Source organism: Mobula birostris, chromosome 8 (genome assembly GCF_030028105.1).
Source record: "Mobula birostris isolate sMobBir1 chromosome 8, sMobBir1.hap1, whole genome shotgun sequence".
Lineage (NCBI taxonomy): Eukaryota > Metazoa > Chordata > Chondrichthyes > Myliobatiformes > Myliobatidae > Mobula > Mobula birostris.
In genome coordinates this window covers 129518068-129536630 of record NC_092377.1, presented here as the reverse complement: position 1 = coordinate 129536630, position 18563 = coordinate 129518068, and the positions used below count along the sequence as shown (strand labels likewise).

Sequence of the window (18563 nt, the reverse complement as noted above, 5' to 3'; positions counted from 1 at the left end):
CAGTTAAGTGGAGCTGAGTCCATAACCTGATTAGCCATGATGTTATTGAATGGCGGAGCAGGCGCGAAGGGCCAGATGACCGTCTCCTGCTCCTGTTTCGTATTCTACTGATGTCCCTCATATTTTAATAAGCCCGATAAGGTTATCCCTCAGCCTGAGAATAAACACAGCCTGTCCAATCTCTCTTGATAGCCACAGTCCTGGTGAACCCCTTCTGCAGTCTCCCTCTCAATTCATCTCAAGTTTAATTGTCATTCAACCATACATGAATGGCCCATGATTACAGCCAAACGAAACAGCATTCCTCCAGGAACAAGGCACAAAACACAGTACTAACAGTCACACACAGCACAAAGCACACAGTGCATGTACAAGGCAGCAAGCACATAAAGTAAGATAGAGTCACACAATATAAATAGAACAGACTTGAGCCACAATGAGCTTGTCTTCTGCCAAGCGAACACCAGGGGGCAGCACTGACTCCAGCCTGGACGACTGCACCACACAGCTCCCAGGGGAGTGTACCAGCTCCAATGCCTCTCTCCAGGCGGCTGTAAACAGGCGACACCACGGCTTGAGGCCTACTCCTCGCGTAAACAAGATAGCAAGCACATATAGGATATCAGTAAAATACAACCACGCAGAATATATGTCTAGTCCAGAACCTGATTCCATGAATACCCAAGACCACAATAGAGCTCTCTCTCTCTGTCTCTCACAACCACATCCTTCCTGTAATGTTGTGACCAGAACTGCATACAATACTCCGAGTGCAGTCCGACTAATCTTTTGTACAGCTGCAGTGTGATGTCCAACCTTTTGAACTCAACTCCTCAGCCCAGGAGGTCAAGGATGTCGAACGCCTTCTTCACCAATGTATCCAGTGGTGAATTTTGAGAGTGAGGAAGGAACACAGAGGCTCTGGTGAGATTTGAACTCAGGTCTCTGGAATACTAGTCAGAGAAACTGAGAAACTCAGTCGGGAAGCTGAGCTCAAGAATCAGCAAGTCACGTTGTAGCTGTGAACAACTTTGATTAGGCCACACTTGGAGTATTGTGCACCATCCTGGTCACCCTGTTAGAGGGAGGAGCTGGAGGCTTTGAAGAAGATGTAGAAGAGGTTCACCAGATTTGAGGGCATGATTTATAAGAAGGTTGGACAAACTTTGGGTTGTTTTCTCTGGAGCACTGGAGGCTGAGTGAAGACCTGATAGAGGTTTATAAGGTTATGAGAGGCTTGAGACAGAGTAGACAGCTGATATCTTTTACAAAATCTCTAATACCAGCAGGCGTGCATTTAGGGTGAGAGGGAGAAAAGGTCAAAGGAGATGTGACAGGCAACCTTTTTTTACACAGTGAGTGGTTGGGAGACGGGTGCCTGGAATGCACTGCCAATGATGGTGGTGGTGGAGGCAGATGCAATAGAGAATTTTAAGAGGCTCTTAGTTGGGTACATGAAAGTGCAGAGAATGGAGGAATATGGACGTTGTGTAGGCAGGAGGGATTAGTTTGATTTGACATCATGTTCAGTCTCACATTGTGGGCCAAAGTCCCTGTTTCTTTGCTGTACTCTTCTGCAGTCTATGATTGAGCAGGAATGAGATGAGGATTTTTTTAAGTGGGATTCATGTAGGAATGGTCAGCACAGTCTAGATGGATCAAAGGTCCTGTTTCTGTGCTTGCTGTCCTGTGATTCCATTGGGAAAAAAGTCCATATCTCTCCAAGCAGGAGGGGAAGTGGTGGAAGAGATCAAAAACAAAGTCCAGTTTATTGTCAGATGAACAAATCTGTGTGTGCACAGGTGCAGTGAAAAAGTTACTTGCAGCAACATCACAGGCACTGAGCGTCAGAGACACAACATTCACAAGGAAAACAAAGTTAAACAACTTTTACAAAAGAACACAAATGAAACAAACAGAAATTGTCCATTATAGAGCAAAGTATGGCTGTACTGAGTCTATTATTGTGCAAGGTACTGAGGCTGTACAAAGTAGCTGTACTGAGTCCATTGTTGAGCAAAGTGTGGCTGTGCTGATGTTGTGATTAGGACTGTGCCAGATTGTTCAGGAACCGAATACTGAGCCTGAACATGGTGAAGTGGGACTTCAGGCTCTGTACCTCCTGCCCAATGGGAGCTGCGAGATGGCATGGCCCGGATGGCGGGGATCTTTGAGAGTGAATGTAGCTTTGTAGATGCAGCGCCTCCTGTAGATACTACCGATGATGGGGAGGGATGTGCCTGTGATGTATTACCTGAGACCACCACTCTTGTAGATTCTTACGTTCCAGCACTTCCAAATTCCTGTACCAGATAATGATGTAACCAGTCAGGATACTTTCAACAGGACAGCTGTAGATGTTTGTTAAAGTGTTCAATGACGAGCCGAACCTCCCTAACCTCCTGAGGAAGTAAAGACGCTGACGCACTTTCTTTGTGATAGCATGTTATGTGGGATCATTGTAGCTAGAGTTTGGGGAAGTGGGATAGTATTCTTCCCAATGGACTGAACAGCAGCCGGCATCATAGTACACCAGGAGACAGCTCTGCTTCCTGAATTTTCCCAGGTCCTCATGCTCATCACTTCAGGAACGCCGGGAGCTCAGGATGTGTGGAGCTCATTGCCTCTCTCGCCTCTTCCTTGCCCTTCCTTCACCCTGGGATCTCCGTGGTTTTGTCCAGCTGACCAGATCAAACAGCTCCCTGTCCCACCTTTTCCACGGATCCACTCCGGCAGAAATCCTGTTGAGATTGAGCTGGCTGTGGGGTGGGGGGTTCGGATGGCGTGAGCCAGGATTCTATGTATTGCCCGTACCCAGCCATCCCACCTCTTCGCCCAATGCCTGTCTCCCCTCACCTGTCCGCACCTCATGTACCGTTTCGCCTGTTCATTCCTCACCCGTATCACACTCACTGTCACTCCTCTCCTGTCTCCCCCTTTAACTTCTCCCCCCCGCTCCTCACCTGGTGTCCTTTATCTTTTCCTTAGCCCCACCGACAACACATGGTATTCCAACAGCCCACCTGTGCAGCCCTCCACACATCTCCAGGGAGAGCCAAGGGAAGCTGGGAGGAATAATGGGGTAGTAAGTATAAATATTGTACGTGTGAGATCCCTCTCCCAATGAGGGTGAGAGCTTATCTCTGTCTAATCCCCTCTCTCTGTCTCCCTCTTATCCGACAGGAGGCTCTGAACGCTGTGAGTGAGAACCAGGGGCTTTACGAGTCTTCATACCCTCCATCTCATCTGATCAAGCCGGAGATGACATCCGGGGTCTACGCGCCCTCGGCCAAAAGCAGCCCAGAGGTCGGGGAAACAGACTGGGGCAACCAGAACAGTCGGGTCACGGTGAAGCGCGAGGCAGAGCAGGTGAACGGTACCAGGTACGTCCTCTGAGGGGCTGGGGACTGCACTCTGGGGACCCCCACCTCAATGGGATACTCGTGGGATTCAGGTGTCCCAAACTCTGCCCTTCCCAGGAATTCCCTTCCTCTCGCGAAGACGGCACAGAAGGCTGGCTATCATCAGTCCAGGCACTGAGTTCAAGAGCTGGGAGGTTATGTACAAGACGTTGCGAGGCCACATTTGGAGTACTGAGTCACCCTCCTGTAGGAAAGATGCCATCAAGGTGGAAGGAGTGCAGAGGAGTTTTACAGAAATGTCGCCGAGACTCGAGGGCCTGAGTTATCGAGGGAGGCAGGGACTTTATTCCGTGGAACATTGGGAAATGTGTGGTGACCTTACAGGGCTGCATAAAAATCAGGAGGGGCAGAGATAGGGTAAACGCAGACAAGGAGAGGAAATCAAGAACTAGAGGACACAGGTTTAGGGTGAGAGGGGAGTTGAGGGGCAACGTTTCTTCCAGAGGGTGGTTCGCCAGAAGTGGTTGAGTCAGGTACGTTTGCAACATTTAAAAGGCATTCGGACAGGACGAGGGAGAGGAAAGGTTTAGGATACGGGGACAAACATGGGCAAATGGGATTATCCTAGATGGTGATCTTGGTCACTGACACTGTGACTCTATCTCCTTTCCAAATCCCCCACCAAACAGATATCAGCCAACAATTATACAGGTGTCCAAACTGGCCCATTAGTCTGGGAGATTTAATGAGGATATTGGGATGGGAATTGGAGTTGGTTTATTATTGTCACATGTACTGAGATACAGTGAAAAACTTGCCTTGCACACTGTCCATACAGATCAGATCAGTACACAGTGCATTGAGGCAGAACAAGGTAAAACAATAACAATGCAGAGTAAAGTGTAACAGCTACAGAGAAAGTGCAGTGCAGGCAGACCCAAAGTGCACGTCCATCTTATTGTTCCAGTCTTACAACAGCGGATTCGAAGCTGTCCCTGAGCCTGGTGGTATGTGCGCTCAGGCTTTTGTATTTTCTGCCCGATAGGAGAGCGGAGACGAGAGAATGCGCAGGGTGGGTGAGGTCTTATGCTGACACTGAGAGGTGTATAGAGAGAGTCCACGGAGGGGAGTTTGGTTTCTGTGTGATGTGCTGATACAAACAATACACATAGGAGGGTGAGGCAGAAACGATCTATGCAATCCCACTCCCTGAAAAACTTCCTCCCCGCCAAACCCCCAACCCACCGAAATTCTACTCCTCTACTCCTCACCCACACACCCAGTTGAAATGCATGGGGTCAGAGTGAAAACATGCAAACTTCACATGAACACTGACCCTCACTGGACAGTGGGTCTCACGCACATACACACACATACACACACACACACACACATAGATCGTCACCGGGGGACAGTTCTCACACACAGACTCTCAGTAGGGGACAGTTCACAGTTCACACACACTCACAGAGCGCTGGTATCAGAATTTAACCCACGTGTCTGGAGCTGGGAGGCAGCAGCTCCACTCATTGTGCCACTGGGGCTGTCTTGCACTGGATGGTGCAGGAACATAGGGCAGTGCAGAACAGGAAACCACAATGGCATATTAACCAAATTAGACTAAATCCCTTCTTCTTGCACACGATCCACACCCCTCCATTCCCTGCACATCTGTATGCCTATCTGAGACCCTCTAAAACATCCCTATATATCTGCCTCCACCACCACCCCCCGGCAGCTCATTCCCACCAGCCTCTATGTAAACCCTGTCCCACTCACCTCCTTTGAAATTACCCCTCTCACCTTATATGCATACCCTCCAGTATCAGACATTTCAACTCTGGCAAAAAGATGCCGACTGTCTACTCCATCTGTGCCTCTCATAATCTTATAAACCTTTAACAGGTCTCCCCTCTGCTGCCACTGCTCCAGAGAAAACAACCCAAAGTTTGTCCTTACAGCTCACACCCTCTAATCCAGGCAGCAACCTGGTGAGCCTCCTCTGCACCCTCTCCACAGCCTCCACACCCTTCCTGCAATGGGACAACCAGAACTATACACAGTACTCCAAATGCTTCTTGACCAAAGTTTTATTCAGCTGCAACATGACTTTCTGGCCCTCGAAGGCAAGCATGTCGTATACTTTCTTTATCACCCTGTTTACTTGCATTGTCCACTTTGAGAGAGCTATGGGAGCATACGTCAGTGCTCCTTGGGGTCCTGCTCGTAACTATGTGCTGTTTTACATTTGACCTCCCAAAGTGCCACACCTCACACTTGCCTGGATTGAACTCGGTCTGCCATCTCCCCGCCCAGATCTGCAACTGAGCTGTACCTTGCTGCTGGAGAAGCAGTGGATGTAAGGGTGGAGTTCAGGTGCAGCAAGTTTCAGGAGACACTTTCTCTTCAGGGTAAACTTTAGTAACAGAGAAGATCAGAATGGAAAATATCCTTAACTTTAGTGGTTGCGAGTCCAAAGTTGGAGCTGGTGAGCATCATTCTGATGTCCCTACTCGTAAACCCAATCAGAATCAGGTTTATTATAACTGTTGTCGATATTAAATTGGTTGCTTTGTGGCAACGGTACACAGAACAAGACATAAAAGTGACTATAGAACAAATTACAAAAGATAAATAGTGCCAAAATGGAAGTACAAAATACCCACAGTTGTGATAAAACCTGCAAGAAATTGGAATTTTAGAATTTCAAATGGTAACATGAAGTCAGGTGAAAAAGAGGGACATGCGCACGTGCGCACACACGCACACACACACACACACGCACACACACAGATTGAGATGATGATAAAGCTGAAAGATTCTGTCCAATATAGATATTGATGTCATACAGTAACACCATAAGACATAGAAGCATAACTATCCCATCAAATTTCTGCTGCAAATCATCATGGCTGATTTATTAACCCTCTCAATCCCATTCTCCTGTCTTCTCCCTGTAATCTTTGACACCCTTACTAATCAAGAACCTATCAACCTCAAATTTAAATATACCCAAGGACTTGGTCTCCATAGCCACCTGTGGCAATAAATTCTACAGATTCAACACACCCCGGATAAAGAAATTCCTCCCCATCTCTGTTTTCAAGGGACATACTTCTATTCTGAAGTTGTGCCCTCTTGTTCTAGACTCCTCCACTCTATGAAATATCCTCTCCACGTCCACCATCCAGGCCTTTCAATATTTGATAATTTTCAATGAGATCGCTGTTCTGGGACACCTCTTCTTTATGATATTCTTGTATAAATAATTTGGATGAAGAAGTGGAAGAGGGTGGGTTGGTAAGTTTGCTGATGACACAAAGGCCGGTGGATTTGTAGACAGTGTAGAAATTTGTTGTCGGTTACAGTGGGACATTGACAGGATACAGAGCTGGGCTGAGAAGTGGCAGATGGAGTTCAATCCGGAAAGTGTGAAGTGATTCACTTTGGAATGTCGAACTATAACACAGAATACAGGGTTAATGGCAGGATATTTGACAGTGTGGAGGAACAGAGTGATGTCTAAGTACATACAGTAGATCTCTCAAAGTTGCTGTGCCAGTTGATAGGTATATGGTGTGTTAACCTTCATTAGTTGGGGGATTGAATACAAGAACTGCAAGGTCATGTTGCAGCTCAGTGAAGTACTGGTAACATCAGATCTGGAGTATTGTGTTCAGTTCTGGTCCTTATAGGAAAGATGTGGAAGCTTTAGAGAGGGTGCAGAGGGGATTTACTAGGATGCTGCTTGGATTAGAGAACATATTTTGAGAAAAGGTTGAGAGAGCTAGGGCTTTTCACTGGTGAAAGGAGGGTAAGAGGTTGGTTGATAGAGGTGTATAATATTATAAGACCATAAGACATAGGAACAGAATTAGGCCATTTGGCCCATCATTCCACCATACCTATATCACTCTTGACCTCATTCTCCTGCCTTCTCCCCAGACAGCTAGTCTAACACTATTGCCCCAAGTTCAGTTCCTGCCACTGTCTGTAACTTGAGCCACACTCAAAAAGTAACTTTTGACACCCTGACTAATCAAGAACCTATCAACCTCAATGACTTGGCCTCCACGGCCATCCATGGCAATGAATTCCACAGATTCACCACCCTCTGGATAAAGAAATTCTGTTCGAAATAGATGTCCCTCTGACCTGAGGCTGTGCCCTCTGGTCCTAGATTCATCCACTATCAGAAACAGCCTCTTCACATCCACTCTATCTAGGTCTTTCAATACTCATTAGGTTTCAATGAGGTCTCCGCTCATTCTTCTGAACTCCAGCGAATACAGGCCCAGAGCCAATCAAATTCTCCTCATACCTTAACCCTTTCATTCCCAGGATCATTCTCATGAGCCTGCTCTGGACCCTCTCCAATGCCAGCACATCCTTTCTTAGAAAAGGGGCCCAAAACTACTCACAATATTCCAAACACAATTCCACCAGAGCCTTATAAAGCCTCAGCTTTACATCCTTTCTTTTATATTCTAGTCCTCTTAGAATGAATGCTAATGCTGTATTTCATCTCTCACTTCTTTACCTAATCTAAATCCTTCTGCAGACTCCCTGATTCCTCAACACTACTAACCCCTCCACCTATCTTCGTGCCATCTGCAAACTTGGCCACAAAACCATCAATCCCATCATCCAAAACTTTGACACACAGCATAGAAACAGGCCCAGTGTTCACGCTGACAATGATGCCTCTCTACACTAACCCCACATGCCCGCATTAATTCCATTTCCAAATTAGAAACAGCTTTACTCTAGTCATATGTCACCAGATTGGTTGTTTTTCAGCAGCACTACAGTGCCAGACATGAAAATCACAATAAGTTACAGCGAAGAAGTGAATAGTACAAAGACAAATATCAGGGATGAATACTGAACACACTTACATTATAAATGTACTTCAGATCTTGAACCTTTGGAAGATGAATGCTGAGGTAGTGTTCATGTGTTCATGGACTGTTTGGCAATCTGATGGCAGAGAGGAAGAACCCGTTCCTAAAAATATTGAGTGTGGGTTTGTCGGCTCCTGTGCCAATGTTCCCTCTAAGCTGTGTGCGCGCACACACTTTGTCTGCTACGAGCGCACAAAGGAATTTAAACTGCACACAAAAGGTTGCCACCCTCTACCTCGTTGGCACATTAAGTACGTTTCACAACAATAGACAATCACATTTCCTTTTCCGCTTTCTGATGCGGATGGTATTGGCAACGTGGTGTTTGCGATGATTTGTCTGCAGGTTTTAGAAAAGGCTTATTTATACTGTTCTTACTGAAGAACTTATTCAGTGCACACATGCTGTTGTCACTGGGCAAAGCACGAGGTTTTTCACGCACACTGGTCATTACAAGTTACAGGGAACGTTGTCCTGTGCCTCCTTCCTGATGGCAGTAATGAGACGAGGGCATGACCCGGATGGTGGGGATCCTGAGTGGTGGACGCCATTTTCTTGCAGCACCACCTTTTTAAGATACCCTCAATGGTGGGGAGGGTAGTGCCTGTTACGGGCTGGTTGAGTCGACAACCCTCTGTGACCCTGTGCATTGCAGCCTCCAGACCATCACTAACTGGCAGTGTTGAGAAGAGTGAAGAAGTCCATCCAAGGAAACGGCGGGTCAGAGGTCACCCGGCTGGTTGGGCAGACGGTGCGATTTAATCCGGACAAGTGTGAGGGAGCACAGTTTGCAAGGTCAAATTCCGTTACGACCTGATGGAGGTGGTACAAGATGATAAGATGTATAGATACAATGGACAACCAGCTCCTTTCTCCCCAGGGCAGCAATGGTTAATATGAGAGGACATCCTTTGAAGGTGGTTAGAGGTCAATAAGACAGGGATATCAGCAGCAAGTTTTTTTTTGCAGATAGTGGTGGGTGTGTGGCATGGCCTGCTGGGGGTGGTGATGGAGGTTTAAGAGACTCGTAGATAGACACATGGATGAGAGAAAAATGGAGGGCTATTTTATTCTACGGTCAGCACCACATCATGGGCCAAAGGGCCTGAACTGTGCTGTAATGCTCTACTACATGGAGGGAGTACTGATGTACAGAGGGACCTCAGGGTCCTCGTCCACAGCTCCCTGATGAGGACAGGGTGGTGACAAAGGCCCACTGGCCATCACACACCAAGGCACTGGGTATAAGAATCAATGTTTAAATGACACTTGGAGAGATACACGGATAGGAAAGGTTTAGAGTGAGATGGGGCAAATGTAGGCACAGGGATGAAAGAAAAATATAAGGCTCTGTAGGCAGGAAGAGTTGGATTGATTGTGGAGTAGTTTAAAAGGACAGTAGAACATTATGGGCCGAAGGGCCTGGAGGGTGCTGTGCTGTTCCGTGTTCTCTGTAAATGGGACTAGCTCAAGGAGAGACCTTGGACAAGTTGGGTCATATGACTCACATGATTAGAATGACCATATCAGGTAAGGTATTAGAATTGGCTTATTATTGTCACACGTACCAAAATACAGTGAAAAGTTCGCCTTGCGTACTGTTCATACGGATCAGATCACAGTGCATTGAGGAAGAAGAAGATAAAGCAATGACAGAATGCAGAATAAAGTGTAACAGTTACAGAGAAAGTGCAGTGCACGCAGACAATAAGGTTCAAGGTCATGGAGGAACTCAGAAGATCAGGCACCCTCCTGATGAAAGGTCTCCACTCGAAACATCAACAGTTTATTCTGCTCCATAGATGCTGTCTGACCTGCTGAGTACCTCCAACATTTACTGCCTGCTGCTCTGGATCTCCAGCATCGGCAGAGTCTGGTACTAATGAGGCGCAAGATCAGAACGAGGTAGATTGTGGGGCCAAGAGCCCGTCTTATTGTACTATGGCATCGCTCAGTAGTCTCATAACAGTGGAAAAGCATCTGTCCATGAGCCTGGTGGCTCGTGCTTTCATGCTCTTGTATCTTCTCCCCAAAGCCGGGGGAGAAGAGAGAATGTCCGGGGTGGATGGTGTTATGCTGACCGCTTTACTGAGCAGTGAGCAGTGTAGACAGACTCGATACAGGGAGGATGGTTTCCATGATGTGCTGAGCTGTGTCCAGCTCTCTGCAATTTCTTCCCTGATGCAGTTGACAAAGGTTTAGCAAAGTTGGGGGAGGGGGTGGTGTTAGAGGTTTGCTTGGACAGAGAGCAAAACATAGAACATAGAATAGTACAGCACAGTACAGACCCTTCGGCCCACAATGTTGTGCCGACCCTCAAACCCTGCCACCCATATAAGCCCCTACCTTAAATTCCTCCATATACTTGTCTAGTAGTCTCTTAAACTTCACTAGTGTATCTGCCTCCACCACTGACTCAGGCAGCAAGGTTTGGTATGAGGTAGATCACAGAAGGGAGGCCCTTCTGCCCATTGAGCTCAGGCTGACAGCTTTCGCCTGGGGCGTTGGCCCGAGGTTGACCCGCCCATCCTGGGACTGACTCTCTGCCCCGCGGCGGGCTCCCATTCTCCCCACAGCGAGACGCCAGTGGACTGCAGCGTGGTGCGAAGAGGCAAGATGCTGAGCGGGCAGGAGGGGGTCCCAGTGGTCTACAACACCAGCTACGGGAGCGAGCAGCGCGACAGCCCCCCCTCCAGCAGCAACAATGAGAAAAGGGTCATCGTACCCGCAGGTAAGGTGCTGGGCCACGCTCACTTGCTGAGACATACTCTCACACACACTCATTGGCACACTCACACATGGCATGTCACAGTCATTAAAGGCTGATTTATACTTGTGCGTCAAATGTACACCATAGGTACATCGTAGCAGCGTACCCTATGCTGTACTTTACGCCAACCCTACGCCATAGCCTAACGCGCACCTCTCCCAAAATGTAACTGCGCATCGCAGCAACGCAGACCGCAACAACTGTGATTGGTCCGCTTGGTATAGCAATAGCTTGTCATTGGGCGACTGAAGGGCAGGGAAGGAACTCTGGCTGCAATGCTTTCCATAAAGCTTTACAGACCTCCGAAATTATGGAGGACCCTGTGCTTGACGCCAGTTTGTAGCTAGCTGCTCCAGCCTGTTGACTTGCACCTGAAGCTAAAACTCGAATGGTGATTGCCAGTCTCTGAGTATACTGTGCGTACACTGATGCGAAATAAATGGTTGGAGACGAGGAACCAAATCGTCAAATCTACCTGCTGACATCCAAAAGTGTTTGAAATGCATTTCCTCGTCCATGTCTCTCAGTGGCCGGACAAGCACTGAAAATTCACCCTCCTTCAGTTTCAGTCGCCGTTGTTTGAAGTTTGAGTTCGTGTTGAGTTTCAACACAGTGGAAATTCAACACAGTGGCATAGAAACCCCACCGCCAACTAGCGTTTTGGCGGTGAATTGCAGAGCGGCGCAGACACACCAACGCACAAGTATAAATGCTCACAATGGCGTAGCCCACTTGAGTAGGCTATGGCGTCGAGTTGACACACAAGTATAAATCAGCCTTTACACGGACACACACACACTGATATCTATGTGTGTATGGTAATACACAGACACACACATGCAGAAAATACTGACTCTCATGCACACACACTCACTGCCTCACACAGGCCAATACACTTACTTGTATACAGTTCCACACAGTCCGACTAATGCATAAACTCAGAGATCCGCACAGATATAAACCCAGATACTCTTGACACATTCATACATGCATAAAACACACACAGTAAATTAGCCATTTACAACACAAAGCACACAGAGACATACATGTAAAAAGCACACAGACTCACAAGTAAAATACTCATACACACATATAAAACACACACAAACTGAAACAAACACAAACCCTCACGGTGGACATACATTTCTTTCTCTCTCTCTCTCACACTCACACACACACACACCATGAAGGCCAACCTCCAGACACTGACCATGGTGTGCTATCCTCCCAGACCCCGGGGTGTGGACCCAGGACCATGTCCGCCAGTGGCTGGAGTGGGCGGTCAAGGAGTACGGCTTGTCGGACGTAGACAGCAGCGTCTTCCAGAACATTGATGGCCGGGAGCTGTGCAAGATGACCAAGGACGATCTGATGGGTCTCACCACTGAGTACAACGTTGACATCCTGCTCTCCCACCTCAATTACCTCCGAGCAAGTGAGTCTGCCCACCCGGCGGGGTTCTGGGCTCTGGACTGGGGAATCCAGCCCACAGTTACTGCTTCAGGGAGTCCGGTCCAGGATTTCCACTCAAGGGAGCCCAGCCTGGAGAATCTTGTCCAGGGTTTCTGTTCCACTCAAGACAGCCCAGCCTGGAGAATCCAGTCCAGGGTTTCTGTTCCATGAACCAGGGATTCCAGGTGAAGGGTCTCTTCTGACAAAGGGTCTCAGCCAAAAACATCCCCTCCACAGCCGGTCCAGCAGCCCCAGCCTGGGGGAGTCTGGCTCACGGGCCCCAGCCCAAGGGGGTCCAGTGCTGGGGCCCCTGTCTAGGGATTCTGGGCCAGGTATTCCATTCCAGGGAATTCATTTTGGAGAATCCAATCCCAGGAGTCTAGTCCAGGCTTCTGAAGCAAAGGGTCTGGGTGATCAAAGGACACAGAGAGGCAGGGACTGACTGGGCAGGGCTCTGGGTGAAGGTGTGTGTGTGTGCATGCGTGCACGTGTTGGTACGAGCCGTGTGTGTCGGTGAGTGTGGCAGGAGTGCGTTAGCCGTGTGTGTCTGTCAGCGAGTGTGAGATGCACACCGACACTAATGTGTCACTCTCCGTTCACAGACAGCCCCACCTTCACCTACCCAAACGCAGGCTCCCACCCACAGCAAACCAGCCGGCCCCCCATCAAAACAGGTGAGGGGTTGGGAAGGGGAGTGAAGGGTTAGGAGGGAGGAAATGGGGAGGGAGAGGAGGAGGAGCTGTGGTGAGGGGAAGAGAGTGAAGTGCAGGGTTGAGGTTGGGGAAGAGGGGTTGGGAGAGGTATGGGGGTGGGGAGGAGGGGAGGAGTGGGGTTGGTAAGGATACAGGGGAGGGGGAGGAGAAGGGGAGAGAGATGGATGTAGATGATAGGAAGAGTGAGGGTAGAGGAAGATAGGGGGGCAGAGGGGAGAGGAACAGTTGGATACAGAGGGATGGGGAGGAATGGAGGGGAGGGATGGGGAAGAATGGAGGGGAGGGATGGGGAAGAATGGAGGGAGAGCAGGGGGTCTGAAAATAGGACTGGGAATGGAGGAGTGGGTGTGATGGGGAGAGAAACAGGTAGAGGGAGAAGATGAGGTTGGAAGGAAGAGGGAGGGGGAGAAAGGGGAGGGTAAGAGTGTGCAGGGTCAGGGATGGGGAAATCAAGGTTACTGTCACACCACTGGGGGGGGGGGGCTGCAGGGTTAAGCCTGGTAATGGGGAGGTAGGGTCCTGGGATGGAGGTGTTGGGATGGTCTGTGGAGGAGATCTCCCCCTGCATCACCTCTGACCTCTGTCTCTGTACAGAAGCTGTGTATGAAGAACCACGCAGAACAAGTTGGGTCGGGTGTACAAACACCGTGACAAAAGGTGAGACAGGGTATTCCCCACCCCTTTCCCATCTTTGTGACCTACACCCCACCTGGTCTCTGTGACTCCCTCTGTCTCCTGTACCCCTCCCTGTCTCTGTGACCCCCCTTCACCCCCACACCCCTCCCCATCTATGTGACCCCCTTCACCCCCACACCCCTTCCCATCTCTGTGACACCTTTTAACCCCACACCCCTCCCCATCTCTGTGATCCACTGCATCCCCCACACCCCTCCCCATCTCTATGACCCCCCTTCACCCCCACACCCCTTCCCATCTCTGTGGCCCTCTTTACCCCCATACCCCTCCCCATCTGTGACCCCCTTTACCCCCACACCCCTCCCCATCTCTGTGACCCCCCTTCACCCCACCTCTCCCCATCTGTGATCCCCTTCACCTCCACACCCCTCCCTGTCTCTGTGACCCCCTTCACCCCCACATCTCTCTCCATCTCTGTGACCCCATCATTCCCCACACCCTCCCTGTCTCTGTGACCCCCTTCAGCCCCCACACCCCTCCCCATCTCTGTGACCCCCTTCAGCCCCCACACCCCTCCCCATCTCTGTGACACCCTTCACCCCCACACCCCTCCCCATCTCTGTGACACCCTTCACCCCTCCCCGTCTCTGTGACCCACTGCATCCCCCATACCCCTCCCCATCTATGTAATTCCCTTCTTCCCCCACACGCCTCCCCATCTCTGTAACACCCTTTATCTCCCACACCCTCCCCATCTGGACCCCCTCCATTCCTTACACCCCTCGCCATCTCTGTGACTCCCTCTGGCCCTTGTACCCCTCCCATCTCTGTAATATTCACCTGCCCCTACACCCCTTCCCTTCTCTCTGCACCCCCCCCCACCGCCTTCTGGTCCCAACACTCTTTTGAGTCTCTGTGACCCCTCCCCTCACGCTGGCCTTTGGATGACACTACTTTTGCACCCTACAGGTTCCCCACCTCAGCCTTCGACTCCGGGCCGTCCCTCCGAACAGCCTCGTTTACACCCAGGTAGGTCTCTGTGACTCCCTCTTGGTGCTGCCCCCACAGGTTTGTGACCACCGTTAACCACGCTATGTCCTCGTCTCTCACCGACAGATTCCTACCAGATGCTGTCCACTACAGCCTGCCGAATGACCAACCCAGGTGGGTGTTCCGGAGGCAGGGGGGCTGAGATCCCACATGCACACGGATCCTCACTGCGGGATGGGTCTCTCACATATATAGGCCCTCAGTGGGAGATGCGTCTTACAAACACACAGAGACCATCATCTTACACAGACCCTCACTGGGGGACGGGGGTCTCTCACTCTCTCTCACACACACACTGACTGTCACTGGGGGACAGGGTCTCTCTCTCTCTCTCTCTCTCTCTCTCACACACACACACCCTCACTGGGGGACGGGGGTCTCTCACTCTCTCTCACACACACACTGACTGTCACTGGGGGACAGGGTCTCTCTCTCTCTCTCTCTCACACACACACACTGACCCACACTGGGGGACGGGGGTCTCTCACTCTCTCTCACACACACACTGACTGTCACTGGGGGACAGGGTCTCTCTCTCTCTCACACACTGACCCTCACTGGGGGACGGGGGTCTCTCTCTCTCTCTCATACACACACACACACAGACCATCACTGGGGAACAGGTCACAAACACACACAGACTTTCATTAGAGTTTGGGATGGGTCCCACATGGGCACAGATGTGTCCTCCTTCTTCACCCCTCTGTCTCAACTATCTCATCTCTCTCTCTCCCCCCCTCCCCTTGTCCACAAGAGACAGAGTGGAGGGAGGGAGGGACATTTCCCGAGGCCATTCAGCTGATCAAATCCATGCCATCTCCTCGTAAATCTTGCAACAATTCCACATGTTGCACTCACTTCAGACGCCTCCTGTTTTCTATGTTTTAGTCAATATGTGAATCTCTGGATTAGACAGCATGTCCTATGAAGGCAGGTTTAGTGAGCTGGGTATTTCTCTTTGAAGCAAAGGATCAGAGGAGACTCAATAGAGGTGTACAAGATGATAAGAGCCATAGGTAAAGTGGACAGCAGCAGAAATGGCTAATACGAGGGAGCATTATTTTAAAATGATTGGAGGAAAGTCTAAAGGGTTGTCACAGGAATTTTTTTAAACACAGTAGTGCTGACGGGGGTGGTGGTAAAGGCGGATACATTAGGAATATTTAATAGACTCTGGGGCACGTGGATGAAAGAAAAATGGAGGGCTGTGGAATGGTTACATTGATGTTGAAAGGTTGACACAACATTGTGGGCCGATTGGCCGGTACAGTACAGTAATGTTCCATCTCCTCTGTTCTCCAACCCCCCGCCCCCCACAGGCAGCGGACAGATCCAGCTGTGGCAGTTTCTCCTGGAGCTCCTCTCCGACGGCTCTAACGCGGCCTTCATCACCTGGGAAGGTAACAACGGCGAGTTCAAGATGACGGACCCGGACGAGGTGGCGCGGCGCTGGGGGGAGCGCAAGAGCAAGCCCAACATGAACTACGACAAGCTGAGCCGCGCCCTACGCTACTACTACGACAAGAACATTATGACCAAGGTCCACGGCAAGCGCTACGCCTACAAGTTCGACTTCCAGGGCATCGCTCAGGCACACCAGCCCCACGCCCCCGAGTCGCCCATCTTCAAGTACTCGGCCGAGCTGCCCTTCGCCAGCTACCACCACCCGCAGAAGACCAGCTTCACCTCCGCTGCCGCGACCGGGCCGCCACCAACGCACCACCCCTCCCCCGCCCCTGTCTCCAGCGCCCCGTTCTTCGGTCCCGGTAGTACCTACTGGAGCTCGGCGCCAGCCGCTATCTACCCGGCGCCCGCCGTAGCCCGTCACCCGGGAACCCACGTCCCTTCCCACCTAGGAGCCTTTTACTGACCAAGGGTGGGTGGAACCCTCGACGGCCGTGAACCACTCCCCCACGCCCCTTTCCCGTCCTCCCGCCCTTCTCCCGGCTTCTCGGGAACCAAAGGGTTAACGCATCTTCTCAGTGGACCTTTCCGTCTCTCACTCACCTAACCCAACGTAAGCATCCGTCGAGGCACGCCGTCTTGCTCGGGGACTTGGTCACGGAGATCTACGCAACAGAACTGCAAGCCTGCGTACAACCCCGGCATATTTCTCTCGCTTGGGACGTTTACCTGGCGATTTTTATCTCACGGACAATTGGCGACGACATTATCCCGAAGAACAACCCCGGGCTCTCGTCGTAACGAAGAAATGTGTGTATATATATATAATGTTTTATATAATGTATAATTGTAGCTGTGCGAAAGAAATTGCTGTCGAAGAAGCTTCGTCAATGAAGAGTAGCAGCCATCCTCGGACCGGACGCCAGACTGTCGGTTGTCTGTACCGTTTCCACAGCCCCCTCCTTCTTTCCACCTCCATTCCGCGCTCCACGCAGCCCACTTCCGCCCAGGAATGAGTTCGTTTGGGGAGGCGGGTCAGATGACGGGATTCGAATCCTTTTGGTGGGCGCTGTAGAAGGTGAATGATGTTTGGGGTAGGGAGTGTCTCCTGGTGATGGGGTTCAGTGAGATTCGCATGAAAGGCGGGGAGGGTCGGGAGCAGGGTCATTGGATTGATGGCTGTCAGGAGAGGACATTGAGTTCAAGGACGTCAGGAGAAGGAACGTGTCGATTGATCATCGATTCAATGAGGTCAGGATGGGAGAGAGAAGCCTTCGGCCACGGACCTAATGACAACGTGACAGGAAGCGTGCCCAATAGTCACGGACTCAGTGATATCATTGGTGAGCCTGTTATATTTGATTCAATGAGTTCATTGATCAATTATATCATGAAAGCGAAACGTGTCCGCTGGTCAATTAATACAATAAGTCGTGTCTACTGGACATGAACCCAATAACATCATGACAAGGCGAGCGTCTGTGGCTGCCTTTGAGGCCATGAAAGGGGCGAGAGCCCAGATGACGCGTCCTGACAATGGGGTGTGTCCATTGGTCAAGGATCGGAGTGCATCAATTGGTCATTGGAGATGACATCATGATAATGATGTATGTCCAGTGACCTTTGATTCATCAAGGTAATAATAGGATAGGAATGTCGATTGGCTATGAACTGGATGTTATCATGACGGGAGAGTGCCCATTGGTTGTAGGTTCAATGAGGTAGCAGTAAGGGAGAGACACCGCTAGTCAGTGACGTCGCGACATAGGAGTGTGTCTATTGGTCGCTGAGTCGAGGTCACGATGGGTCGGTTGGGTTGAAGGGAGAGGGTCTGGTAGAAGCGCTCCGCCGTCACGCACGCACTGGAAATCTTTGATTCGATGCCCATTTTCACTGCTATCTCACTGTACGTGCGAAGTTTATCCGCTCACTCTCGCTTCCCTCGAGTTGCCTTCCACGTTCCCGTCAGAAAGGCTTGTGAGGTTAATTAACCTTCGATCTTTGGGTGAGGGGTCAAAGCGCGCAGGACTCCTAGAAATTGGGATTAACCCTGAATAGATGCCTGATGATTGGCAGAGATCATTGAGCCTGTCTCCTCGAGACACCATCCCACCCCCACGCAAAGGTGCAGCAATCGACAGCTGAATCCCCGACATCCGACCCCCCCCCCCCCAAATCCTGGACACCGTAGACCCGTTCTTCCTCCCCAGCTAGACAACGGGTGGAGAAGGGCCTTGAGCTGTGAAGGGGAGTTGAGGACGAACAAACGGAC

The 18563-nt window shown here is 50.3% G+C and overlaps 1 protein-coding gene across 2 annotated transcripts in view; it reads left to right on the top strand.

The window, feature by feature from the left end:
* LOC140201703 (retroviral integration site protein Fli-1 homolog) overlaps positions 1 to 18342 on the top strand; it is a 64474-nt gene extending 46132 nt beyond the window's left edge. Inside the window, exons 2-9 of one of the 2 annotated variants that reach the window (XM_072266249.1) lie at positions 3184 to 3383; positions 10843 to 10997; positions 12268 to 12471; positions 13091 to 13162; positions 13796 to 13858; positions 14807 to 14866; positions 14954 to 15001; positions 16207 to 18342. In XM_072266249.1, coding sequence (XP_072122350.1) covers positions 3184 to 3383; positions 10843 to 10997; positions 12268 to 12471; positions 13091 to 13162; positions 13796 to 13858; positions 14807 to 14866; positions 14954 to 15001; positions 16207 to 16757 — 1353 coding nt within the window. In that variant the 3' untranslated portion in view covers positions 16758 to 18342. The remainder of the gene's footprint in view (positions 1 to 3183; positions 3384 to 10842; positions 10998 to 12267; positions 12472 to 13090; positions 13163 to 13795; positions 13859 to 14806; positions 14867 to 14953; positions 15002 to 16206) is intronic. The other variant, XM_072266250.1, reaches the window with a different exon arrangement.
* The last annotated feature ends 221 nt before the right edge of the window (positions 18343 to 18563 follow it).